General features: G+C 38.4%; 1 protein-coding gene and 1 pseudogene across 2 annotated transcripts; both read right to left on the bottom strand.

Annotated features, from left to right (window-relative positions):
• Window positions 1-556: 556 nt before the first annotated feature.
• dhcr7 (7-dehydrocholesterol reductase) lies at window positions 557-8,450 on the bottom strand. 2 transcript variants are annotated; one of them, XM_042484428.2, is made up of 8 exons: window positions 8,337-8,450; window positions 6,985-7,096; window positions 4,935-5,157; window positions 4,373-4,463; window positions 3,949-4,162; window positions 3,595-3,799; window positions 3,080-3,211; window positions 557-2,470 (listed from the first exon to the last, which is right to left on the bottom strand). In XM_042484428.2, the coding sequence occupies exons 2-8, from the start codon at window positions 7,092-7,094 to the stop codon at window positions 2,006-2,008; spliced, it is 1,440 nt and encodes a 479-aa protein (XP_042340362.2). In that variant the 5' UTR covers window positions 7,095-7,096; window positions 8,337-8,450; the 3' UTR covers window positions 557-2,005. The 2 variants fall into 2 exon arrangements, with proteins under 2 accessions (XP_042340362.2, XP_042340355.2); XM_042484421.2 differs by having other exon boundaries at window positions 6,985-7,099; window positions 8,337-8,449.
• A 16,991-nt stretch (window positions 8,451-25,441) lies between these two features.
• LOC148190466 (uncharacterized) lies at window positions 25,442-26,605 on the bottom strand (annotated as a pseudogene).
• Between the last annotated feature and the right edge of the window lie 652 nt (window positions 26,606-27,257).

Here is a 27,257-nt window from a genome sequence, read left to right on the forward strand (position 1 = left end):
ATTTATTTTTTGATTTATTTATTTATTTTGCCGAGTGAAGACCTGGTCATAATATTCCAAATTAAAGATGAAGTTCCTAGTCTTTATTTTTTATTCATTTTTTTGTAATTACTGAGACAATTTTGTAGATGAGAATAAATTGCTCTAAATGATGGTGAGAGTACAGTTAGTGTTTCTGCATAACAAAGAGTAAGTACATTTAGAGAATTATGTAGTGGTTAGGGTGAATGACAATAACCTTTTGTTAAAAAAAAAAGAAAAAGAAAAGATATTGAAAGGTGACTGATTGGTAAACCTAAGCCAGCTATGGAGACGCATATACAAATGCAACTCTAGCTTCATCTGCTAGCTGTCATCTGCTGCCCCCCAGTGGTAAACATAAAAATGACCCCACCTTTAGACCACTGACTAGTCATCAAATTGGAGAATATCACGATTAATCAATAAAATCATTAGCAATAGCAAGCATAATTATAAATAATTCTAGACTGGATGAAAATGTCATTAACAAAAGACACATTGTGGGTAGAGAGAAAAAAACAGTCAGCGAAGAAGATTAGTTTGTTTTGCCACTTTATCACCATAAGAAAGGCAGTGCTGGCATGAGGACATCAAAACAAACATGGAACAAACGTGATGACGGGACATGAAAAAAAAAAAATCTCTTAGCATGGAGCTTACACATGGCTCTACTTAAAATCAACATGTTTCCTTAACACAAAGCAAATGTCATGGTCTAACTAACTTGTAGTTAGTTTTCAGAATGCTTCACAGGTGTAACGAATGTCAGAGGACAGAAAGTGCTTTTTGTTGCTTTTATATGTTAAATTTAAGCGTTTTTTCATTGTCAAATGATTCTTTAAAACTCTGCAATATAGAACTATGCCTACTAACCTCAGATGCATTAGTTTCTAGTTTCTTTTCAATTTTTGTTTTTATTCCTATTTATTTGATGTTGGCCGTTTAACTGTCTTGATTTTCTTGTCTGGTTTCAGATTTTGTAAAGCACTCTGTAACAATGTCTAAAAAAGTGCTATATAAATAAAGTTTTTTGTTATTATTTTTGTTATTATTATAACTATGTGTACAACAAGGCTGATATATGTGAACATGCTGCTCTCAACCACGAGAGAAAATCTTACCAAAAATATAAGCAATTACTTCACCTAACTCCCTCGTAACAAATATTCCCCTGCAGTCAGATATAAAAATGAACATGAGTTAATAAATCCAAGTTCAGACAATTCATTCAGACAGCCTTTAAACAAAGATTACATGACTATTTATGGAGCAGCTCTGGCCAGTGGAGCCAACAAGGGCAACAGCAAAACATTATCGTCGGTATTGAATAATGAATATATGTTTTTCAGCCATAACTAATCATCTAGTCTAAAAATGCAGAGAATGCAAAGAATAATGAAACGCCCCCATCACAGGCTACCTGAGTGCTAATTGAGATCATAATTATTTTTTTTTCAGATAAAAAAAACAAAAAAAAGGTGTTACATATACAATGACATAAAACATTAAATTCTCATATTTGAGAAAATGGAAGCAGCCATGTTTTGCTTGGTAAGTGACTATCAAACTGCATTATGGGAATGTCACAGCTTTGTGTAGAACAGTCATGGACTCCAGTCCACTACAGAACTGAGCTGATTTTGGCTTCAGCTGGTTTAGGTTGTGCTTGGTCTAACTAGCTCCAAAGATATATTGTCCTGTTGTTAAAATGTGTTAAAGGAAAGCAGCAGCGTGGTGTATAAAACTGCCTTTACTAAGGCAGAGACAAGAGTTTGTACCTGCATAAACACGTACAGCTATGTATACATGTAGGAAATACATATTTTCCAATGTATCTTGCCAAAACTTATCATTGTAGTGAATTCTTGATGCGTATAAAACACACAACCCTCATGTTTATCTTGTTACACCATTCCTCTTAATCTGAGCCCCCACCCTACTTTTCGGTCTCCCTCCTCCCACTCCTTTTCCTCTCTTCCCCTCTCTAAAACACCCCAGGGATGAGTCGTGACGGCACGGCGTCTGTGTAGCGTTTCCAGTCCTTGCCGTACTTGCTGCTGCAGCGGTGCTCGTCGCGCACACAGCGGTGCACCAGCAGGATGGTCATGTAAACGATGTAAAAGTACGGGAGGATGTGTCCGAAGCCACAGGCAGCGCAGTAGGCCAGCGAACCCATCAGGTCACCCGTGTAGTTGAAGTGCCGGGCCACTCCCCAGAAACCCGAGGTAAGGAGCTTGCTGTGGTGGATACCGCCGTCACTGGAGCGGTACGAGCACTGGATATACGATGGCTTTCTCCCCCAGATGGAGCAGGTGCCCTCGGTGCGCCGGAATAGGTCCTTCTGGTGGTTGGTGGAGCGGAAGATGTAATAACCGACCAGGCCGAGCGACAGGACAGCCAGGGCGTGGGCGTTAGAGAGCTGGACTGGGTGGTACACCAGGTACAGACCCTGCAGAACCAGAGCACATTTACTTACACTTCAAGTGATATATTATTTAAATATCAGTACTAGAGTGTGCAAATACACTATCATTATATTCTTTTTCATTTTAGTTTGATTTAGATGCTTCAATTTGAAAGCTGAATTAGATGGCAAAAGCATCAACAGCTTCTATGTAGATGAGTGTGATATTATATCTTAAAAAAGCCACACAGCCACAAAACAAACAAAATAAGAGGTATTTACACACGATGCTGCTATGGACCATAAAAGACATGATTTCATCATTATGACTAACTTTTAATGGCTTTAATGGCTGCTGGGAGAAGTTTTCTGTCAGGGCTTTAAGTCAGATATCCCTAAAGTTTTTGGAAAAAGATCCTGGTCTGAGTTTAAATGAAAAGTTTTTTACCCAGAAATAGTTTTCTGACAGAATGAACCATTTTTTTATTATTTACAATTACTAATATGTTCTTTTTATCTTTTTTCTGGACAAAAGCAAAAGAAAGGGGTGGCAGCTTCTTCTGTTACTGACAATTGTCTGATATCGCTTGCACGCCCCTAAACAGAGTCTAATCGATATTGTATTGTGACAGACTTTGTGCCCCTATTTGTTACCTGCAGTGTGTAGAGGTACGGCAGCCAGACACAGTCTCCCCAGCCCAGGTACCATCCAAAGTGGTCATGGCAGATATCAATGGTTTTGAGGTACCATGCCTCATTCCAGAAGAAATCCAACACATAAATGGCCTACAGAAAAACAAAGAAGACCCAATTGTCCATCTATTTTTGTCACTCGACAAGCAGTGTTTCAACATAAGCGAAAAAATAATAAACACGTTAAGTACGTATATATATATATATATATATATATATATATATATATATATATATATATATATATATATATATATATATTTTTTCCCCAAATCTCCTGAGATACCACCTCATGCAAGTGTAAAAACTTTTTACGATACATTTTTTTTCTCTTCAAAATTAATGTGTGTCCATTAGGCTTATTTTGTATTCCCAATTTCAACTTGCGCAATTTGAGGATTAATGGAAACCTGCCTAGTGTAAATTTCTATACACATATTTGCTCAGATATAATTCTAAAATTCATCCACCCTCACCTGCAGTACGTTGACCAGGATCATGGAGTTGGTGACATGGCCGTACAGTTCTTGCTGCTTTGCCATGTAGGACAGATTGATAAGAGTCCAGGCTACGATGCCGGGTCGGCCATTGAAGAAGAGCTTGAAGTCAAACCATTTGCCAATACGAGGGTTGAACTCGATGCCCATCATGTAGTTGTAGAAGACGTTTCCTGTGAACTTGCTGCAGAATCACACAAAAATAGAGTGGAAACAAGTTACTACAGTTGTGTACTAATACCTAGTACAGAACTGGTTCACCTTTAAGATATTGCAAGTACACACAGAACATTCATCTACTGTAGAAATCTGCTTGTGTGTATCAGTGCTCACCAGTCCTCAGAGTTTGTGGGGAAGAAGTAGGCCTTAATGAAAGCAAAGCAGGACACAGCATAGCCCAGTATGTTGGCGCACCACATCAGGGGGATCCAGTTGTCGAAGACAATTGTGGGAGAAAACCAGTGGAAATACTGGGCATTGGCAACCCACAGAGCGTGAGTGATCAGCCAACACTGCAGCCCATTAATCTCATACTTGTTAATCAGGCCTTAAGTAGTAAATGGGGAGACAACACAAGAGGTTGAAATTCAATACAAAATACTATCTGGTTTGATGATGAAAACGTTTAAAGAGGGATTAAGTGCTTTGTTTTCTATCACTCTTCACAAGAGCACTGAGTCACACTGATTTCGAACTGGACCTCTTAATCAAACAAATGTTACGGACTGATGAGAGTGTGTGTGTGTGTATCAATTACCAGCAGGAGTCCGCGCTCCGTCCTGCACTCCACCAACATATCCAGGGACAAACTTATGAGTGACATCAGGAACACACATATACAGGAACACCTAAAGGTTAACATAAAGGGTTTCAATGTAGGGCAAAAGCTTAAGTGTCTATATTGTTTTAGAAAATGCATTGTAGCATAAGGCACAGTTTTACATTTTACATGCTTTACAGACTCGGCACATTATCTATATTATCATTCAAATATTCATAAACTAGTGCTAATTGTCTATTAGTGAATTTATTTACATTTATATTTTTACGCACTTTACATACTCATATTGTACATACTTTTATTTTTAAATATTTACATCCCAGTGCCTTTTTTTACTAGTACTGTATTTCTATGTTATATTATGTATTTTTATAAACTTGTTTTGGTATTTTTTTCTACTTGCTATAATTCCCAATGCTGGCATCAGAGCGACTGTAACGAACCACATTTTACCCGCGGGGATGAATGAAGTATTTATGATTCTGAAGGCAAAGAACAGTTTCTGCAGGTTGCAACCCCCGGAATAATTTTTCCTTACCTGGAAGGACACCCATATGGCGTATATCTTGGCAGCTGACCAAGTAAAGGAGGGTGCCCGGGCCCAGATGGAGAGCAGCGTGGTCTCTCCTTGGTACAGCTCAACCAGAGGCTGGCTGATGGAGCACTGGTACTGATCACAGGCCATCACAAAGTAGAAGACAATGAAAGGGGCAAAGCAGAGGAGACCAATCACGCTGCTCAGGGAAAACCAGTCCACCTCCCTGAGGGTCAACCAGACACACATACAGATACAGAGTGAGGGAAGTTGGACATCATTGAGCAGATTCAAACTGTGGTTGTGTATTTTTTAAACATATATTGCAGAGAAATTAGTCTCATGAACATGATTTTCTCTGAATATATACTGTGAGGTCCTGATGTTTCAAATATTACTAAAAAAGAGAAATTAAGAGATAGAAGATGAAATGTTTTCTAAACCCAGGAATGGTTTGGTGTTGACAGCTCAAAACCTTTATCTCAATCATGACAGTTTAGGCTTTGTATTTTTATTTTGCAAATAAATGTTTTACAGGCATATGGTGATTATGTATCAGGCTCTTAACTCAAATATGAGTAACCTACATTCAGTACTACTAATGGTTATTCAGGGCTGATACCATTACCAATTATTGATAGTTAATGAGACCGACAACCAATATTTGGAACCAATATGCATTTACAATAACAATGAAAATCTTTCTGTCAATATTTAGAATTTAGAATGAAACAAACTCCAATGCAAAACTTTGTTTAAATGCCTTAAGCAAATGTGAAATCAAAATTGAAACGTTCAGCATCATATAGAGCAGGTTCCTATCAACTTTTTTGTTAATAAAGTCAAGTGAAAATTTTAATTTACAAAAAATGAATAGGTAAAAATTGCTCTCTGAGGTTTTACAAACTAAAAGTTTTTTTCCATGCTGACACATTCGTTGCACTTTTTAATTACTCAATTTCACAGGGATCATTCAAATAAAATGCGGACACAGATAATCATCAGAATGCCAAATATAGGCCCTGATAATCGGTCAGGCCAATAATCTGTTGACCCCTAGTCTGAACACATCTGTGTAGACACATGGAGCACTGAAGCTGCTATGGAAACGTGCTTGCTCATGATACACCTACACAGTTACAGTGAACATCTCAACTCAACTGACAGGAAATGCACAGTAACAGTATTAGTGTAACTAGTAACATTAAAACTGTCCCTGTGAGTCATCATGCTTTATACCAACTTCAGGTTATGAGTTGCACCTGTTTGTCAAGTTCACATCTCTTCACCCTCCTCTAACCTCTCTCTGACCTAAACCAAAATAAACTACAATCGTGACAACTTGGTTGTAACTATAGATTCGAAAACATGGATGCTTCACACGCGTCTTAAACCCGGCAGCACATTGGATCTTTACGGTCAGCACAGTCAAACACCCGACATTAATGTCCCCAATTAAGTATCTGACAAAATGTTCTTGACTTATGGCACTGAGTAACAAACAGAATGTTTTTTTACATTACATTGGGATGCCACAGTGAAGTTGACCTTTGACCTTTTATATTCACAATGTCATCACTTCATCATTTTGTCCTGTTAAGACATTTGTGTGAAATGTTGTCATAATTAGTAAATGAACTCTGGAGTTATGGCCAAAAACATGTTTGTTTTTTTAATTATATCAAAGAAACCTTGAACTTTCACCAACAAAATCTTATCGTTCATCCTTGAATCCAAGTTGGTGTCAAAAACACAAAACACAAACTTGGACTCAAAGGATATTGCTCTTGAGATATCATTCACGAGGGATGTACATGCCATAATCCCAAAAGACTGGATGATATTGGGTTAAGTCTTTTGAGTAAACCACTTAGCAGGTGGCTCCAAAACATAGAGCTTTAGTTGTTTGCAGTTATTTAAAATTATTCCCTTCAATTAAAGTGTTTTTGATTAAGTGAGTCTGGGGTCTAATCTTAATTTGTGATAAACCTGTGGTGAAGTATAGTAGCTGGCAGAATAGCATTAAGCAACCTGTGACATAACATCAACTCACCATGCTCTCCCCCACTGCGCTGGCTGCTGCTCCTCCTGCTCAGATGTTTTCCCGTTGGCACTGTGCTGGCTTCGTTTCCTGGTGGCCTCCATGGCACCTGCACCGTTCATTTCTGCTGAAGGTTCAGATCGTCAGGTTAATAAGAGCAGTTAATCAGCAGCATGCTGTACTATGTACTATGCTGAACACTATTACAGTCCTTTTAAGACCAATGAATAATAATGTATTTGATTATGATTTAAGACAATAACTGAGTGAGTTATAAGTACAGTAATGATCATAATAATAGTTCATGTGAGAGAAAGCAAAAGAAGAAGGGAAGAGAGAGAGAGAGACAGAGAGAGAGAGAGAGAGTTCTGTCAGCAGTGCAAGAAGACAAAATCAAGACAGAGCTGCACTTGCTGACAGGAACAAAACTGAAATCAAACCAATACTGCACAAAATATTTCCCTAAAGTCAAACTCAAACATCCAAAATTTGACATCATCACCCACATAAACAAATTATTAACAGTGAGTGACACACACACACACACACACACACACACACACACACACACAGTGCTGAGGTCCATCGGTATATTTGGCTTGTATTAGAAAATGTTAAAATAGTTGTTCTCTCTACTGTTCCATGTTAAAAACAAATGTAAAAATGTGCTTTGACAGTACTGTACTTCACAAGCCACACATTTCTGAACAGAAAATTAGATAATTGGGGAGTTAAGGTTCATGTCCATGGAGATGTGACATAACAAACATGGCCTTGAGTGGAGGTCAGTTTGATAAAGCTAGCTTATATAGCAGGTTCTAATACACTGATCATACCATATTTCTCGAGCTGCAATTAAGTTTGGCTCTCTGCAACTGCATCTCTCTCTCTCTCTCTCTCTCTCTCTCTCTCTCTTTCACACACACACACACACACACACACACACACCTCTGGAACAAAGGTAATACGGCTGGAAAAATAACGTGCACACTAAAGCTCGAACATTGCAACAGTAGCTAACTATGGCGTGTTAGTTGAAAAGACAAAAAGCCTGTGTTTTGTCCAACATGTCGATGCTCAGCATGTTCACAACAAATATGTGAAGTGGGAGGGGGCAGCCCACCGTTGCATAACGTCAAAAAACGAAACATTTCCGTGTTTTTTTGTGTTGAACAAAATGACTTTTAGCACTTGAACGTGCTATTTCTGTGACGAAGCAACCTTTCATAACGAGCGGCTAACGACATCTTTTAACGGTGCTACCTAAAAATACCGAGGATATGGACATTAAAAAACGTTAAAAAAACGTTTTACCGGATTGTTATTCCTGTAGAGATGCACTATGACACCGTGGCTCAACTCACCTGTAGGTTACGGACAGTCAGAGGAGCGGCAGCCTGCTTGTCTCTTCTTTCCTCCCTGGCCAGGTGCTGGTTATCATGTAACCGCTGGACAAAACTCACCGTAGCCACACAGGCTCCGCCCATAACGCCACTACTTATTAATATTCAACCAATGACATCCGTGCTAAGGCGGGCCTGGGGAGTGAACTGGCCCCTGATTGGGTAATACTAACTGGAGCCACTACCACCTGACAGACAGAGTGGTGGTTGAATGGTTTAAACGGAGTCAATAACTGGCAACATTATGAAACAGCTGTCATTATTGTCTTGTTGTGTGGTCCAATACTGGCCTTTGACATCCTATATTTTGTAACAGGCTGTTATATTACGATGATACCAATCATTAAAGAAAAACAAAAAAGACAACCTTGTCTTGGTTAACTGATAATGGTGTTTCTCCTTCAAGCATTTCATAGACAACTAATTGAATTTTGACTTTTGAATTTCGACATCATTTTTCTTGTGCTGCCTACAGATGCCATTCACGATAATTTAAACCTTTGAATCATGAGCACATTAGTTTGATTTATATATATATATATATATATATATATATATATATATATATATATATAGAGAGAGAGAGAGAGAGAGAGAGAGAGAGAGACTCCATTATTGTTTTTTGTTTTGTTTAGTTTTATTTTGGCACCTCTAGCAGGTCACCTCCTGTTTGTTTGTTTTTAATTCATTATTTATTTTATCTTTTTTTTTTTTTTTTGATAAATTCAGGTAAATTTACCAGTTTCTTGCTGTTTTGTTTTATTTTTTTTATTTTTCTATTTTTCTTTGCCAATTTGCTCATGTTTGAAAGGGTTAAAATGCAAAGCCTTGAAATGCACTAACCAATCAACCAAATGTATGAGTGTGTGTCCTTTGACAGTTTCTTTACCATTTATTTTTGTTCTCTAATATTTTTTCATTCTGCCCTTCCCTATGCATTGTGATTAGGTTACATGTTACAAGCAACTAGGTAGGCTACCTGAAATAGTTACAGTACTGATTAGAAGTTTTTTTTTCTTTCTGTAAGCTATAACATTTCAAAAGTACTGTTCATTTGTCACTGATAAATGTTGTCTGTGTGTGTGTGTGTGTGTGTGTGTGTGTGTGTGTGTGTGTGTGTGTTTGTTTTCAGGTGCATGTCCATTAACTAACCACTAGAGGGTAGCACTCAGCTGTAACAGAAACATGAAAAATATGTAGTGGCTGTACAGGCCAAAGTCATGAAACGCTCATGAAAACTGATATCACCACCAGCAGCGCCTGTCCATGTAAGGAAAAGTGACAGTTAAATTTTATATTTATTTCCAGCTAAAAAAAAAAAAAAAAAAAAAAAAAATTCAGCCAATTTAGATTTGTATCATGGATCCACACTGCACATAACTTGCTTTCTATGTATGATTACAGTCTATACTGAGCTCTGTTCATACTGCTTTGAAAGTCCATATAGGGAGTTAAATATCCCATCTGAATTTTTATAACAAAACTCTTTGAAAGCCAACATTCCAAGAAATGTCACTTGATCACTATGGGAGCTCTACTGCTCCTTTTCTGACCATATTTAGTAATATAAAAAACATTTGGAGTAAAATGTATTAAACAGTTCTCTTCATTTTATATATTGTGCATAGTCATGAAAAAATATATTATGGAGACCTTTTGCAATGTTGTCTTTAAAAATGTATGGGAATCCTGGAAGAGCAGAGCATTTTCTCCAGCCAGCCTGCCATATCAAATATCAACGTCATGATGCCATGAATGGAGGCTGAGCTGCATTGGAGCCCATATTTGTGATCTTTCCGGACTTTTTTTTTTTTTTACAAACCTCTCTCAGGCAGTGTATCCACTGTTAAACATCCAAGTCAGTGTATTCAGAGTGGATTCTCAAATGCTGGATTATGGACTAAACCTGCCAAAAACAAAGAGCAGAAAAAAAGCAGAGAGAGAAAGAAAGAGAATTAAATGAGTCACTGACCGCATTTGAGTGTTATATCATATCTTAGTCATGTGTATATATAGGCAAAGAAAAATGATGGAGAGGAAGAGAGAATCCTGTTTATTTTTATTTCCACTTTTGGAATGTGTTGAAATGTGAACAGTTGATTAGGGGTTCTTTCTCTGCACTGCTGGCTCTAATATTGGGAGAGGGGATACATTCCTGTCTCCTTTGTTGTGGATTTTTGTGCTACGTTAGACATTCCGCCATCATAATATCCTCTTTATATAATCAGCACCAAACATACTGCTGAAAATCTTCAAGGCTCTGACTTCGCTGGTTAGAAATGCAGCCGTATGCTCACTGGACAGTAAAAGGTTTTATTTCAGAAATGTAAGCATGATATTGCTTGTTTCTTAACCTTTCAAAACTGGTTCAGCATCAGTTTTCTTGTGCTGTGTCTAGATGCTTCGCACAAACTATTTAACAGTTTGAAACCTGAGCAAACTGGTTGGATTTCTTTCAGAAACATGAGGAAAAAGGCAATGGCCAACTTGACAAGAAATGTCCCACAAAGTGCAAGTAAAAGGTGATGAAGAAAGTGACTTGAAAAATAGTTTTGAAAAAGGGGGGCGAACTATAGGAAAATTATCAAAAACTAGGGTAAATGTCCAGTTTTATGTTTTTTTTTAAATAATTATAATGATATATTTAAAATAATGTTACAGAAAGAAAAATCAATATTACACACACACAGACACACACGTTTGTTTTTGTTTATTTTCAGGTGATTTTCTTGTAACTTGATTAATTTCTTGCTAATTTTTGGGCCATGTTTTTTTAAGTTGCTCATTGTTTTTGAAAGAAATCCAACCGATTTGCTTGGGTTTAAAATGGTTAAACTGGAAAAAAAAAAGACAAAAGAACGTGATCTTGATTTGGTTCTTTTCCAGGTCTGCTGGTTCCCTGCAGAAGAACTTCTCCTGCAGCATCATCTTGATGAAATTTCCTTTACTTTTATTCTTCTAGATCTATTAATCTCCCTCCTATTTCCCTCAGCGATTCCCCTTGTTTTTGTTTTTCCAGCAGTTTTCTCTGTCTGCGTTCCCACAGTCCTTATTCTGTTTCTCTCTTTTCATTCCTATAGTCTTTGATCAGATGCCTTGTTGCTATGCCGTATCCAGACACTGTGATGTATCTGGGCCAAGCAGCAGACATCAGCGCTTTACAATGTGTCTGAGACAAAGAAGAGATTTTGTGCTGTTGGTACGTTCTGTTACTTTGTGGAATTTGAAGTTTGATGCAAAAAAATGTACCAATTTACTCTCAGGGAGCTCATTTCTTGAACACTTTTGGTAACCTGTTTGACATTTTGGAATTTCTGTAGATGTTAAGATAACTTCCTTACTTTTTGGCCTGATTGTAAATGAGATGTAAGCTGTGCTATCTCTGTCTATTCTGTTGGGCACCAAAATGTTTTGTTAAAGCAACATTGGCAACAGATATCTTAACCTTTGAACGCTTTTTTAAACATGGGAAAAAAGCAATGAGTAACTTAGTATAAATCTTTTACTAATTGAAATAAGTTGATAGATTAAGAAATGTATTTTAAAAAGGCTAGGGACTATTTTTTTCATAACAATATTTTTTAAAATAATTTATGAAATTATTATGATTTTTAAGTACTTTTTCAAGCTCATGTCTGTGTTTTTTAAACTTTCTTTTTCTTTTCTTTTTAAAATGCATATTTGCAGGAAATTTCCCTGTACTTTTTCATAATTTCTTGCTAATTTTTGGGTCATTCTTTTTTCATTGCTCATTACCGTTCTCGCTCAGGTTTTGAAAGGTTTAAAGCTGCAGTCTCTTGGCATTGATATCTGATGGCGAGGGGTGTGACAACGGGTTGGTAATTGATACCCTCAGAATTAGAACGGGCTGGTTAGAGATATTGGCCTTTTCTTGAATGTAATGGGACTAAATGGCACTTGGCTTGTGGTGCTCAAAGCACCAAAAAGATACAATTGAAAATCCAACAGCAATGTCCCTCTTCAGAAATCATGAACTGGTTACTTGGGATAATCTACAGACCTTGTTGTGAGCAGTGTCATGCAGGAACTATTTCTTTCTATCAAACTACACCCATGAATAAAAATGCACACTTCCTCCTGGGTGGTGATATGATTTGTGGGTGCAGTACAGTAGAAAAAGGTAGTTTCTATATTAAACAGCTCACAACAAGACCTGTGGATTATCTTGAGTTGTCTTTATCTCTGGAAAGAGACCTTGCTGTTGAGTTTTTCCAATGTATTTTGTTGGGTCTTTGAGTGCCATAAGTTGAGTTCCATCTAGATCCAACATATTGAAGAGAAGGCAGACAACTCTATGGCCGATATCTCCAACACTCTGCAACTCACACCAAAACAATCTAGACTGTATAAATCACACTACAAATGAGAGGAAAAATATGTATTTTGGGTTTGGGGTGTGAACTTTCCTTTCAAATTGTGTTTTTTTTATTTTTATTTTTTATCTTTAACCATGCCTTAACATGAAATTGCCACAAATACATATACAGTACATCTGTTTTTTTGGTCTCTTTTTCCAACATAGTTTTTAACAAACTGAATAGATTAGTACAAAAAAACATTGCCATTATTATTGTTATTGTTATTATTATTATTATTATTATTATTATTATTATTATTATTATTATTATTCTCATTTTATATGGAGGAGGGTATGTGCTCTGTGTGTGTGTGTGTGTGTGTGTGTGTGTGTGTGTGTGTGTGTGTGTGTGTGTGTGTGTGTGTGTGTATTTGTGTGATAAGTATAAAAAGAGCAGGCAGCGGTGTGTGTGTATGCAGAGCACATATGCGGGTGGGAGGGTGAGTTGCCTGACAAATCTTACCCTAATCAGCTCCCCTGGGACAGTGCATGTGTGTCTGTATGCATAACAGTGTGTGCATGTACGTAATACTCTGAATTTATGAATATTGTGTGTACATGTGCTGCTGGGATTGTGCATGCTGGTGTGTGTGGCTTTGTTGGTGTTTAAGTGTCTTATGAAGCTGGCCCATGCTGTATCAAAGCTGCAGTGCAACATGGCTTTTAAATAATTTATTGTAAATGAAAGTGAAAAATAAATGAGAGCAGATCCTCTCTCCTGTTGTCCTGATGTAAAATGTCTCCCTCCCCTCTCCTCCTTACCCTCACTGTCAGCATTGTCATCTAACATTAAAATCCATTATTTTGCTTTACATGTGTCCATGTTCCCCATATTTTAAATATAACTGGCTGCCAATGAAGTGTCTCACCTCCTCACAATAGGTGCTCACACTGAGGCTCTGCTGATCCATTCTGCTGCCATGTTTCGAATTTCAGGGGCCATTTACATAGCAACAGCTCAAGCATGAATCATTAAACTTTTGTCACGGTTTGGCCTTTCGTTCACATGATAAAAGCGTTATATGGGCCCAAAAAGCAAACTTTTGAAACCAGTTTCCAGAGTATAATTTTTTGAAAACCCTTTCTATTGCTGTGTAAACTGGCAATGCGCGGATCCTGTGAGAATGGTGAAGTCATGGTCACACTTAGCACATGCGCATTGTGTTTCAGGCAATTAGTCATTCACAAGTAGGAGGACAACAACAACAAAAGTTACCGAGCTGCGTTTGTGCTGCTGACTGTACTGAGTTTATTAACGCTGTCGGTTCTCGTGCGTGTGTTCAAGATTCATTAGCGTACTATCAGTTGAAGCCTACTTAAGGCTGTGTAATTACCACAACATATTAGTAGTTAGTGAATGTAATTTGTTGAAGAGAGAGCTGAATTATGCCGTTAATATGACAATATTAAACATAATCTTAATGGATGAAGAAGGTACAGAAAGTGAATAAATGGATAGACTGTTACAGAAAAACATCAAAAAAGATATAAAATAATGATACAAATAAGCAACATAACTATTATTTCCTAAAATTATTTGTATGTTTTTTTCTTTTTTTGTTTTTCATCTGAACTTGTAATTTGGTCATTTTCATAAGTTCGAATCAGTAGGGTATATTAATTCTATTATTACCAGAAAAGACTTCAGTGTAGTTAAAGAACATTCTGAACAATGGAACCACCTTACTGACAGTAACATTAATACAAGGTTATGTATCAGCTGAACCAGCAGCAACAACATTATGATATCAATCTCTTAATCCACAAAAAACTGGAGACCATGTTAACATAATAGATGGATAAATGAATACTTGAGACAATTAATTTTCATGCTCATTTGACAACAATGGCCTTCATGTTTGTAATGTCACAAAATACAACACAGGTCACATCTTGCTCTGCTTGTTCTAAAAGAAGGGCGTTCCTAGAATATATAGGAAGGGGAGGTAATGTGTGTGAGATCGTGTTGACAGGATGTAACGAAACAAAAACACAGACCATCTCATGGGACCTTTTGAAAGCAGCCCAGATGGGCATCGTGATGATTCACTTCACAGTGATTTATTTAGAGAAATTCCAACAGAGAAGACCTTTAATCACAGCTCAAGGTGGTTTATGAAAAAGTGTGTCATATAAGCAGAGATGATCCTTTTTTCTTTTAATTCAGAGAACAAATGCTGTAAGATTGGTTTATCACAAAAAGGTTGATTTTACCTCTTTTGTTCTTGTTTTTGGTACTGATTAACAGTGGTTCGAATAACCAAGGTCGTGGGAGTGGACCATGTTTTTCCTGCCCTCAGCAAGTCCTGTTAGCACCAGTACAAAACCCAATGCATTTACAGTTCACTTTGTAGTGTGTTATTATGAAATAAAAGGTCAAAGGTTTAAAGGGGACCACATGTAGCATTTGCTTTTGTTCAAGAACTGACCCGGAGGCAGTGCTGAGTTCATTTCACATACCAAGGCAGCGCACACAATGAGACTGGGCAGTGGCCATTATATGGCACAAATACAGTTTTGGTCTTCACAGCTAATTTCAACATGCATGACATGTTTAAGGGCTTTGAGTGACAGGCTGTTTGCTGATGGAGTCCTCCGCTTCTCTGTCAGATCCAGCCCTCGCTCTGCCACAGACTCTTGCCCAAATTTGGTCACTTCTGGCTCCAAATAAACAAAATGGCAACAGTTGAAAAGCCAAACTTGAGGCTTCATAACAGGAGTCCACATACCAATGAATGATGTCATGGTAGCTACGTCCTGGTACGTTACATTCTATGGATATAACTAGAGACAGACTGTTAGAGAATATTTATTTCTATAGTTCTTCTGTAGAGTATATATTTTCCTTTATGGCAACTGAAAACATACATTTCTGAGGTGGTAAAAATTTAACTTTAAATGCACACTTACAGTATGTTGACTGCAATGGCTGTTATTAAAAAATATTTCTATCTGAATCTGTTTCTTTTTTTTTTAAATAAATTTACATTCTGTGAATTTGCTATAAAACATTGTCCACATTCTTCACATTTCAGCAGTTACAGCAACTTCAGCAGGCGCAGTCAGCAGACTAAGCTGGACCAGACTGGTGTGTGCATGTGTGTCTGTGTGTGTGTGTGTGTGTGTGTGTGTGTGTGTGTGTGTACATGGATGTGCATGTGTGAGTCTGCATCAGATTAATTTGCACAATAATCACAATATTTTAATTAGGAGTATTAAACCTCTTCATCCAAATCCCCTCTCTGTGTAAAAGCGTAAGACATGATCATCTTCAGATGTTTGCGTATGTCTGTGCGAGCATGTTGCAGATCATGCCTTTGTAAGCCAGCGTGTGTGTGTTCTTCTGAGACTGCTCTGTTTGCGTGTGTTTCTGCAAGCATATTGTAAGTGTGTCTGTTTCTGTGTGCAATTCTCTGTGTTGTGACGTATGTGTGTGTGTATGTGTGTGTGTTTAGTCTGTGAGATGCGTCAGTAACTGGGGCAGAACTGATTGTTGCTGATGGCTGTAGGCAAGCGCAGACCTACATTCTGCTCTGCCATGAAGAGGAGGAGGAGGAGGAGGAGGAGGAGGAGGAGGAGGAGGCGTGCAGTAGGGTAATAAAAATTGGGGTCTCTCCTGTCAAGAGCTTCCCAATCTTTGTTTCCTTCTCTCTCCTCTATCCTCTGTGCATCTGTGCATTCTGTCTGTTCTGACACTTGACAGACACAGAGGCTTACTCAGCACACAGAGAGGAAGTGACTCTGGAAATGAGGGAGAAACAGCGTGATCAAAGAAAAAAAGGGAGAGAGAATGTAAGATGAAATCAGATGAATGAAATAGATGGAGGGGTGAAGTCAGAAAATAGTGCACCACTCTTAATATTCTTTTATTTGTTTTCCAGCATCCCAGGATTATGGACATTAGGGACAAATGAAGATTCATGAATATATGAGAAACAGTACAGAGAGATAACCACACCTCAGAGTGTGTTTTTACTTTACTGTGCTATTTTCTCTGCACAGATCTTTTTATTTTGCTTTTTAAAGTTTTTTTTCTTCTTAGACTTAGTAGATTTTTATTTCAGGCAGTGTAGAAAGGGCTCTGTCAGCACCTAGACCTTTTTTGTTTAATTATAGAATGGTAGTGCTTCATTTCATAGTTGAGAGACACTGAAGGGGATTTCATAAAGATTTATTTTTTAATTGCCTGAAGTATTTTCTCAGGAATTTTCCTGAAAAAAAAACTAAAAAACTATCCAGAACGTTAATGGAATTCAGTTCTGAGATAGTTAATTCAGTTTGTGTGGATAGTTTAAATCTATAATAATCTAAACAAGTCATCTTGTATTTCCTGTTGGAATGTTTTGTAGTATTTGTGAATATTTGTGACATCAGTTGACAGGAAGTAAACATAGACCCAGGCTGTTGTCTAGCAGTGCAATTCCACTGAAATGGTCAATGGAGCTCAGAAGGACGAGTTCACCTCACTAGCTCTAAAAAACTGCCGAAACCTCAAACTTTAAAGTGATAGTTGTGGATTTTTGAAGTGCGGCTGTATGAGATACTTATGTATAGTCAGTGTATTGTATACAGTAGTTGGCGGTCGGGGCCCTCCCGGTTTGCAGAGACAAATGGGGCGTGCATCCCACAGCTCAGCATTACCCTGATGTATAGAGAGGTTGATACCAAAACATGTTTTAGCCAATTTAAAAACAATATCCGAATAAGGTGTCAATGTAGTGAGAGTGTTTTCAACGTGAAGTTTAGTTTCAGTCTGATCGTGTAACAGCCGTTAACAGCACTTACTGCCCCAAACAGTCTAAGTTTAAGTTTTAGGCCACGTTTAGACAAGAACGGCCCTTCTAATAACAAAAAAATATATATATATATTAGTAGGGCAATTTCTTTTTAAATTGCAAAGGAACAACTTAAAAGTCTTTCCTTTGCAATTTAAAAAGAAAAATCATATGATAACACGGTGAAAACGATCCTTGTGTAAACAGATCCACAAAAACAACCAAAAACACTGAAGTATGCATGCCAGGCCAGTAGTTGCAGGTGTAACTTTGTAATGACACACCCATGAAGGACACCATGCGCCTGCGCCTAAAGGCATTCTTCTGCAGGGCGGTGAGTTTATACAAACATCAAAACAATAATGAAGGCAGGCACGAGAACCAACAGGTCAATAAAGTCAGTAGAGTCGCAGCACAAACACGGCTTTGTAGTCTGTCATTGTTATTGTTGTTGTCCTCCTTCTCAAGTATAGCCATTTGTGTAAAACATAATGCGCACAAAGTGCGGCCATGACTTCACCGTTCTCATAGGATCCACACATTGCCAGTTTACACAGTGACAACAAACCACAAACCAAGTGAGTACTTGACAAATAATTGGTAATTAAGATGGTCCAACATCCTGGGAACCGTTCATTGTAAACTTTTTTACCCTTTGGTGAAGCTAGGCAAGTAAAACACTGAGTTAACATTAGTAAAAGATTGTGGTTATGGTTAATACAAAAGAAAACCTTAACTACAGATCTGCCACAGGATGCAAACTAAGGTCTCCTGAGAGAAGGGTGGACAAACTACACACCCATCTACCTGCTCAACCCCCCCTGACTCTCAGCCTCCCTACATGAAGGGCACGTTCCTCTCTGCACTGGCACTGAATGTTGGCACTGGATGTAAACCATAAGGTGTGATTCCTATAATAGCATACTGGGATGTGAATGGAATCACCAGCTGCTCCTTTTTATTTGTCTCGTGTGTTCATGTTGTGTCTGCCTCCTGTATCAGCATGTTAGATTATTTAGTATTATTTATTCATTCTTTATTTTTTGCTCTATCAACAGTGAAACCAAAGTTGTGACTATTCAGTAACCAGCCAAAGTCACATACATGGCTTTAATTAACATATCCTATCAGCTCTTCGCCATTAAATTGTAGCAAGGGTCACTGACAGTTTTAGTTCCTCTTTTGCCAAAACAAAACCAAAAGTTCTCTTTCTTTGAGAGACCTTCCAGTTGATGATAAAACAGCAACCTGCCCGATGACGCCCAAACGAGCTCACATGTTGCCAGGCACTGCTTTGTTGAGAACTGCTCACATCTGCTTTCAGTCGGCAGCATCAGTTGCTCAAGTTCTGCTGCCGCTTCCTCTCAAAAGAAGTGTATAGTCAGCAGATTTCACGGTCAGCTGACATCTGACCCTTGACCTTGCCCAGGGTCCACCACAACACAGAGCTGGAAGCTGCTTTCACTCCAAACTCATTGAGTCACAACATGAATTCTAAAAATATATACTCACCACAGAAGAACTATATCTGAACTGTAAAATCTGACAAGTTGATTTTACTTAAAATAATTTTGGAAACAATTGCCTTGAAAAATATAAGAAATTATGACTTTTTATCCTGATTTCTGTTCACTGTATATCTTAAAGTTAAGTTTACTTTAAATTCATCTGTTTTACCTAATTTTGTGAAGTTGTTGCAACTTAAAAACGAACGTTGAAATTATCTTGTTCTTTAGTGTAAGCAACTTTAGTAAATCAAGTTAGTCTGGCTTAACTGAATCATCACAAAGAATTTTGCAAATGAAGTTCTGTTTTGTCAACATGTTTTAAGAAAATGCAAATATGATTGACTAGTCTGCAACCAGCAGAATCCATATATATAGAAACAACAAATTTTTGTAAACATAGCTTAATTTTAAGTAAACTTAACAATCAGATATAAAGTAAACATAAATTAAGACTTACTTACTTACTTTATTTTATTAAGGCCAAGATTTCCTCCATTTATTTATTTATTTTTTTAGTAAAATCTACTTGTCAGATTTTACAGTGTGTGATGTTTCTAATGGTTATTTTATATTTAAAAAAAGTAGGGAAAAAATAAACAACTATCTATGATGCACATCATAATCTATGTTTGTCAATAAACCTTTAAGGTAAGTAATGTGGTGGTAAATATGGAAAAAAATTAATTAAATACATTTATTTATATATTTAAGACATTATCAGTAATGACTGACATTGGTATAGATTTCAAAAACTTAAAGCTTGTGACAGTAACATTTGAAGTCATTTACAGACTTTTATGTATCCAAATTATGTGAGGGGACTGCAGTCAGTGGTTCAAAATGACAAGCTGAAGCTTCCTCTGTGCTGGATGTGACTCAGCCTCTTTGTATTTTACATCTGTCTCTTAAAACAGAAACATGTTCATGCTACGCCGACTCCATACAGGTCCAGCTTTGTCATCTGTGATTCACTGCGACAACTGAATCATCTTATATGCTAATTATTTTTAGGGTATGTACAAATACCCTTTGAAAACCCACTGTCCTTATCTTCTGCACAATTTTACCACACACATTTTAAGGCACAGGGGAAAATGTTTCCCTTTTCTTAATTTATTTCTCATGCTTTAGTGTTGTAACTATCAGCAGGTTCAGATGGTCCAGATTTTTTGCTCAAATACAGGTTAAGAAAGCAACAGATAGCCATTTAATGCAAAAATGTTTTTTTTAAAAAGCCTGTATTTTATGCCCTGGAAATGATTGTAAGACAGAGAGTTTGACTCTGAAATAGTCAAAGAGTTCACTTGATACCTTGGACTGAGAGAGCACTAATAAGCTGACTGATCACTTAAAATAAATGTCAGCATTGAGAATGAGAGTGGATTAAATGACAGCCTACTAAAGGAGTGAATGAGAACTTTGGGCTCACTTTAGTTGGTTTATTTTATTCAGCATTTCCACCATGTACAATGTGTATCCACTAAGACTTCAGCGCCCCTCCACAGCAGGCAAACAGCAAAAATTCCAGATATACTGATGATCCTTTCTTAGTGTAAATGTTAGTTGTATGAGGGGGGATTCTGTGATTTTAATCTATGCTGTCCATTGTCGGTCTGCAACCCTTTCAGTGTTCATTTTATTCTAACTGCTAGAGCCAAATTGGTGTCTGGAATTCAGTTATTACTGCTACTAGCTGTAATTTATCACTGGACCCCCATGTGTCAATGGTTCTTTGCATCAAACTATGATGCTCTAGGTAACCCTCTTGTGTCAGTTTGGGATGTCAGTTTCCACTCAATGCATAATGCTTTTTCAAAATAAACTTCAGTTTCATAAAGAAATGTACATTTTCTTCTTGTTACATACAATTAACTCAAAGTGGCATATATTTACTTTGTTTCGGCAACAGAACTACTTGCTCATGGTTTAGAAGAAAATCAGGAATTGGTTAAAATAATTTTGTTTGTTCCAACACATGAGATGAGACATTGCATAGTTAAATTAACTGAATGCTAGCTTTTGGTTACTCACAAGACACAAACATTGGTCTCCAGGGTCAAAGTCCAATGTTTGCTTGACCCTTCCAAAACCGCTCCCCTCTGCTCTACATCGACTTTATCGCTCTTTACACATTTTCAGTTGCTTGAACACAAAAAGGGTGCTCTTCGGGGCATTGGTTTTAGGCAACTGAGGGTCAGGACCAAGTGGCTACAGTTTAGTATTTAGTTAGTGTGAAGAAATGCCTGTTGTACAGAAAATGGAAGTCCTATTGTTCAAAGTGTAAACTGGTCAGAGAGAGCTAAATAGCAAGAGGTTAACAAGTGAAAAAAAAAATGAACCAGGATTTTCATTTGTATGAAGGGAAACAGACAGGACTGTTTGCCCCTTCAGTAGCTGCATGTGAGATACCTTCAAATAGAAAGTAGGTCCATAGTAAGGAATGCAGTAAAACCTTGTCAAATTGATTTAACCTGTCTGGAATCTGTCACTTTACCATACACAGCTGTTAATACAGCCACTCTGTTTTCATGACTCTTTGAAGTGTGCTTTCAGGAAAGGCCTTGTGGGAGATAATGAGACCCGAAGGAGGATATTGTTGCCACTGAACACGTGCTCCTCAGTTTTCTGCCAAGTCTGAGGGAACCGGTAAATCTGCTGGGTTTTACGGTGGCCAGAGAGTGTGTGAGCCAACTGTGTAGAGGACACACTTTCACGCTTAGGAACAGCAAAGAAAAGACAAAAAAGCACTGGCTATGTGATATGGATTACATCCTTCCTTCTGTCAAGGTTACAACAGAGGACCATCATACCCAAGTTAATGCTCGCAAACATATAGAGTGCACATATGGTATACACACACACACACACACACACACACAAACTAGAGATGCCCACATGGGAGTGTCCTTTCCAGTAACCATATGAGGTCTCTCTCAGGATGCTGAAAATTTGGCATGAGGTTTGAGCATGTTTGTTTGTGTAAATAACATTGTGTGTTGTGTGAAATTTGAGATTCAAGTTGGATTTTTGGAATTCTTCCATTTATTCTGAGTCGAGTTAATAACTTCTGGGGTTCCTTCAGCTTGCCACAAAGGCCTTTCCAATGAAAATGTAACATTAAGACACCACGTTCTGAAATCATCATGAGGCTCTCATGTGACAATAACATCTTACTGCCTGAGTCTGATACAAGAAAAGGATCCTATCCACCACTATCTATTCCTGTCTCATTTCCCAGCACTTCTCCCTGACATGATTCATGAGTGGTCACAGAAATATCCAGGGCACTGTGACCTTTGACCTTTGAAGCATCACTCTGCTTGCTTACAGTATCATATTACTTAAATACTCCAAGTTATGGATCTATAAAGAGAACTGGATACAGGGTTGGAGCGCCTGGTCCTTCTTATGAAGCCAAAAATGTTTGCCTTCCAGGGTGTAAAATTACCTGCATCTTCCGCATTTTTATACCCACAGAACAGGTGCAGGAAAGACTTATGGCAGCCAAGTGGCCAACTTCAAATTTAGCTTTCCACTAACTTGAATGGGGATGAAGTTATTTGACTTATTAGACTTTTATTGTACCAAACTGATAAAATCTTTTTTACTGGGGTTGTGATACTCAAACAATGGATTTACAGATACCTCTTTTTTAAATGTATGTCTAATAGCAAAAAAAGTCTTTTGGTGTTTTTAAAATTAGTCTGACTGACTCCCTGGGGGCCTGTTCTGAGTACAATACTTTTTGCATTGGTCTATGGATGTAAAATATGTGGCGGATTCATCTTTTTATCTTTGTTTTACCTAAGCCAAACATAAGGAAAGACACTGGAACAGATCCATATTAGAAAAGCCCCAAGATGAAATCAAACAAAAGATCTGCACACTGTATTAAAAGCTACCAGTAATTTTTTAATTGTGCAACTTTTCGATCTAACAGAGATCTTCACAAAGCAAAGATCACAAAGCAGAGCAAGCAATATAAAGACACAAGCACGTTTATCTCAGGTGATTGTGATCTGCTTGATTGTGAGTCAATCCGCTCTCAGGTTGAATCAATCAGACTGGGCCAGTCAGAGCAGAGTTGACTGGCACTTTCTGATACTCTCGCTTGTCTCCATGAAAAGAAACCAAAAACAACAAAAAATACTATACTGAATACAGCACATCAAAACGGACATCAACTATCTATCACAAACCATAAAAAAATATAAAAATGTATGGAAAAAGTATTTAAAAAATGAAGAAATAGGGGGAAAATAAAGAAAAAAAATAACTGATTACTTTCCCATGCAGGTTTGAGAGATACCATCAACTCCACAATCTCAACGCATGCAAGAACTGCCTCAGAAAAAAAAAATGTTTTTAGCTGATTGAGGCTTTTACAGAATTGAAGTTTCTATGCTACAAGCATGGTGATATTAACAAGAGTTAGTATTCATCTAGGTCTTCTTTGTACTGCTCTTAGTCTGGCCCCTCCCCTGGCACTACTTTGCCTTGGGAGCTCCCAGAATCACCTAGACAACACAGTTCCCAGAATCACAGGGACACTCAAACCCCTCCACAACGTTAAGGTGGCGGTTCTCGGAGGGGTTATTATATTACACTATATTTTATTATATTATATTATATTGTGGAAGTAGTAGGAGGAGTAGTAATATTAGTATTACTGGTATTTGTATTATCATTGCTAACACCTCTGTGTATTATTATTATTATTATTATTGTTATTATTGTGCATATATATAATCATTTAACATACTGCTTTACATTTTGCAAACTGCTGTTAAGACTTATATATACATTATTATATTAGATATTATATTATATTATATTAGATATTATATTATATTATATTATATTATATTATATTATATTATATTATATTATATTATATTATAGGGAGGAAGAGAGAGAAAAAGAAAGCGTGCAGGGGTTGGGCAGGTGAGGTGGGTCCTTGATCAGCCTCTGGTGGATCTTAAAGTTTTTGAGGTCCAACAGGGCCTGGAGAAAACAACAAAAAGTTTCAACCTCAGATGTTCTATGTTGGCAGCAGTGGTCTCGCAGAATCTGCAGGTGGAGGCGGTGGCTGCAGGTTGCTGACAGAGGCTATCTGCGAGAATCTGCAGGTGGAGGCGGCTGCAGATTGCAGGCAGGGGCTGTAGGTGGAGGTAAAATGGTAGCTGTCTACCAGAATCTGCAGGTGGAGGGAGCAGCTGCAGGTTGCAGGGAGGCTACAGGTGACCGTTTGGCCATAGCTGTCTGTCAGAACCTGAAGGTGGAGGCGGCACCTGCATGTTACTGACAGAGGCTATCTGCGAGAATCTGCAGGTGGAGGCGGCTGCAGATTGCAGGCAGGGGCTGTAGGCGGAGTTTTGGCCACAGATTTCTTCCAGAACCTTCGGGTGAAGGCGGCAGCTTCAGGTTGCTGGCAGATGCTGTAGGTGGAGGTAAAATGGCAGCTGTCTGCCAGAATCTGCAGGTGGCTGGCACAGGCTGCAGGTGGGGTTATGGCCAAAATGTCAGTCAGAACCTGAAGGTGGAGGAGGCAACTGCAGGCTGCTGGCAGAGGCTGTAGGTGGCAGTTTGAAGATAGCACCATTTAAAAAGTTACGGTGGCTGATAAAGGCTCAGGTGGAGGCGCCAGCTGCAGGGTGCTAGCAGAGGCAGTGGGTGGTGGTTTGAAGATAGTACGATAAAAAATAGGGTGACTACAAGGCAGTGGTAAATCAAGGTTTGGTGGCCTCCACTTGCAGAATCTGCAAGTGGAGGCGGCAGCTGCAGGTTGCTGGCAGAGGCTGTAAGTGGAGTTTTGGCAGCAGTGGTCTGCTAGAACCTGCAGGTGGAGGCGGTGGCTGCAGGTTGCTGGCAGAGACAGTAGGTGGCAGAGACAGTAGGTGGAGGTTTGAAGATGGCACTGTTCAAAAAGTTAAGGTGGCCATGAGAGGCTCTTGGTTTCAGGTGGAGCAGGACACTTTAGAGGTGGTAAATGAAGGTTTGGTATCAGCTGTCTGCCAGAATCTGCAGGTGGAGGCGATGGCTGCTGGCAGAGGCTGTAGCTGGCGAAGTTTAAACCTGAATGTGGCCGTTAGTGGCTACTGTGGATGTTGGGGCAGGAGACCAGAGACAGCAGGTGAATGCTCAGGCAGCAATTGGGTGGCTGCTGGCAGAGGGTGGAGGCAGTAGATGACTTGGATAGGGTTGTCTCTGCAGCAGAGTGACGAAGGCGGAGAGGTCTTGCAGGACACAGCTACTACTCAGCTTAAACTATAACACTTAACTTAAAACTACAATACTTAACTCCATTAACTTAACACTATAATACTTAAATTGAAACTATAATGCTTAACTTAACGTGACAATATTATTTACATATTTATATATTTGAGCTTAAGTAAGAAACGTTTATTTCTTAGCTCGTTTATGAGGCGGTGTCCGGGGCTTTGGTTCACCTGAAATGTCCACGTCATACGGGGGGGGGTGGTCCCCAGCCCCGTATGACACGTCCACACAAACCAGTCCGTCCTTACTGACTGATTCAGTGAACATTGGACGCTCCAGACGCTCCCACAGCCGCTGCTTGGTCGGCCATTCTTGTACCTGAGAGGAGCAGAGGAAACACAAATTAAGGCATAACGATGCGTGTGATTAAAAAGCTAATATAATCATAATTGAAGCAGATTATCTGATTTTAAAAGTCAGGATGTTGACAGCATACCTCAGCATGCCATCCACAACTTCGTGGTAGATCCTCTGGTACTCCTCAACAGACCGGTTGTGGATCACCAGAGGGGCGTCGTCAGGCGGCGAAGCAGTGGAGGGCTGGGGGCCCAGGGCCACATCAGAGCATGCCAGCAGGTCCTCAGGCGGGATGGTGGCAGAGGGCCTAGGGACCAAATTCAAAAGAGAGGCAAAGTCACCAGCTGAGGTGGAGGGCTCGGGAGTAGAAACTAAACTGACCACCTCAGGAGTCTCAGAAGACTCGGAAGGACGAGCCACAAAGCTCCACTTCCTCCTCTGGGGAGGGGGTGCAGCAGAAGCAAAGGGCTGGTGCTTCAGCTCAGAAGTCCGAACCTGGGGAAGGTCAAAAACAGACAAGAGGATGTCAGACTACAGTGAGTTCATTCATTACACAGATAACACTGAGAACAATGTAGGACAAAAACATTTTTTCTATCCAAAATATAAAATCAGATATCTTACCTGGTCACCGCTGCAGCACAGACACAATCTGCGGGTGGCAGGCCCCCTGGGTCTCTCAGACCTGCGTGCAGGCACTCTGCAGTAGTCGTGGTCTCGCAGGAAGAACGACTATAATACACACTCATGTCAGAATGACGCACAGTACACTATAAAAACCCATGCTATGGTATTTCAGTTTGAAGACATAATTATCAAGTAGAAATATTTAGCATATATGAGTAACCATTTATTTACAAATCCCTAGCCAATAGTCTTTATTAAATCTGATGCATTTTGAATAATTTCACATGAATTAATAAAATCATTCAATTCAAATTAAAATCACTCTTTTGCTTTTTTCTTTTCCTTTACCTGCCTATTTGTCATCTGCACACAAAGCACTTATTCTTTCCTGATACATAATTTCTACATGCAAAACCGAATGACAAAATAGACTCAATTTGAAACAAAAAAATATGGACGTTTTTATTTTTCTTAAATTCTGTTCACTGAATTAAAATAAAAACATGTTAATTTAAATCAATAAAATTGATGCAAACTGTGGCAGCAATTTCAAAGTTTTTTAGTGGGTGTTATTTTTTACTGTGTAAATACAACTGACTTGCATAATATGTTGTGCATATCTATAATAGTAGCCTGCCGCAAGTTTACATTTATTTTACCATGAAATGTTATTGTATACAATAAAGTAAGACTGTTATATTTTCTGTCATGGAGTATATCACTTCACAGCTAAAAGAAAATAAAGCAGACTCGCTGCCAGTTGCAGTGACTTATTTTGATTGCAGAATTTATTTATTTTTTTTTGGTCTAAATGATTGTCATTATTAGTACTTATAAAGCATTGAATATTAAAATGTGATTAATCAAAATCAGTTAAATATAAACATTAGGGCTTTTTTTTATTGAGAAAACCCACAGTTGTTACGTTTACTTGTATTTGTTAACAGGGCAGACCTGCCACATCCAACATGGGGCAACGTATGGCCAATACAATCATTGCAGCATCTATGTATTT

This window comes from Plectropomus leopardus, chromosome 1 (genome assembly GCF_026936395.1).
Source record: "Plectropomus leopardus strain MGB_pleo_1.0 chromosome 1, ASM2693639v1, whole genome shotgun sequence".
Classification (NCBI taxonomy): domain Eukaryota; kingdom Metazoa; phylum Chordata; class Actinopteri; order Perciformes; family Serranidae; genus Plectropomus; species Plectropomus leopardus.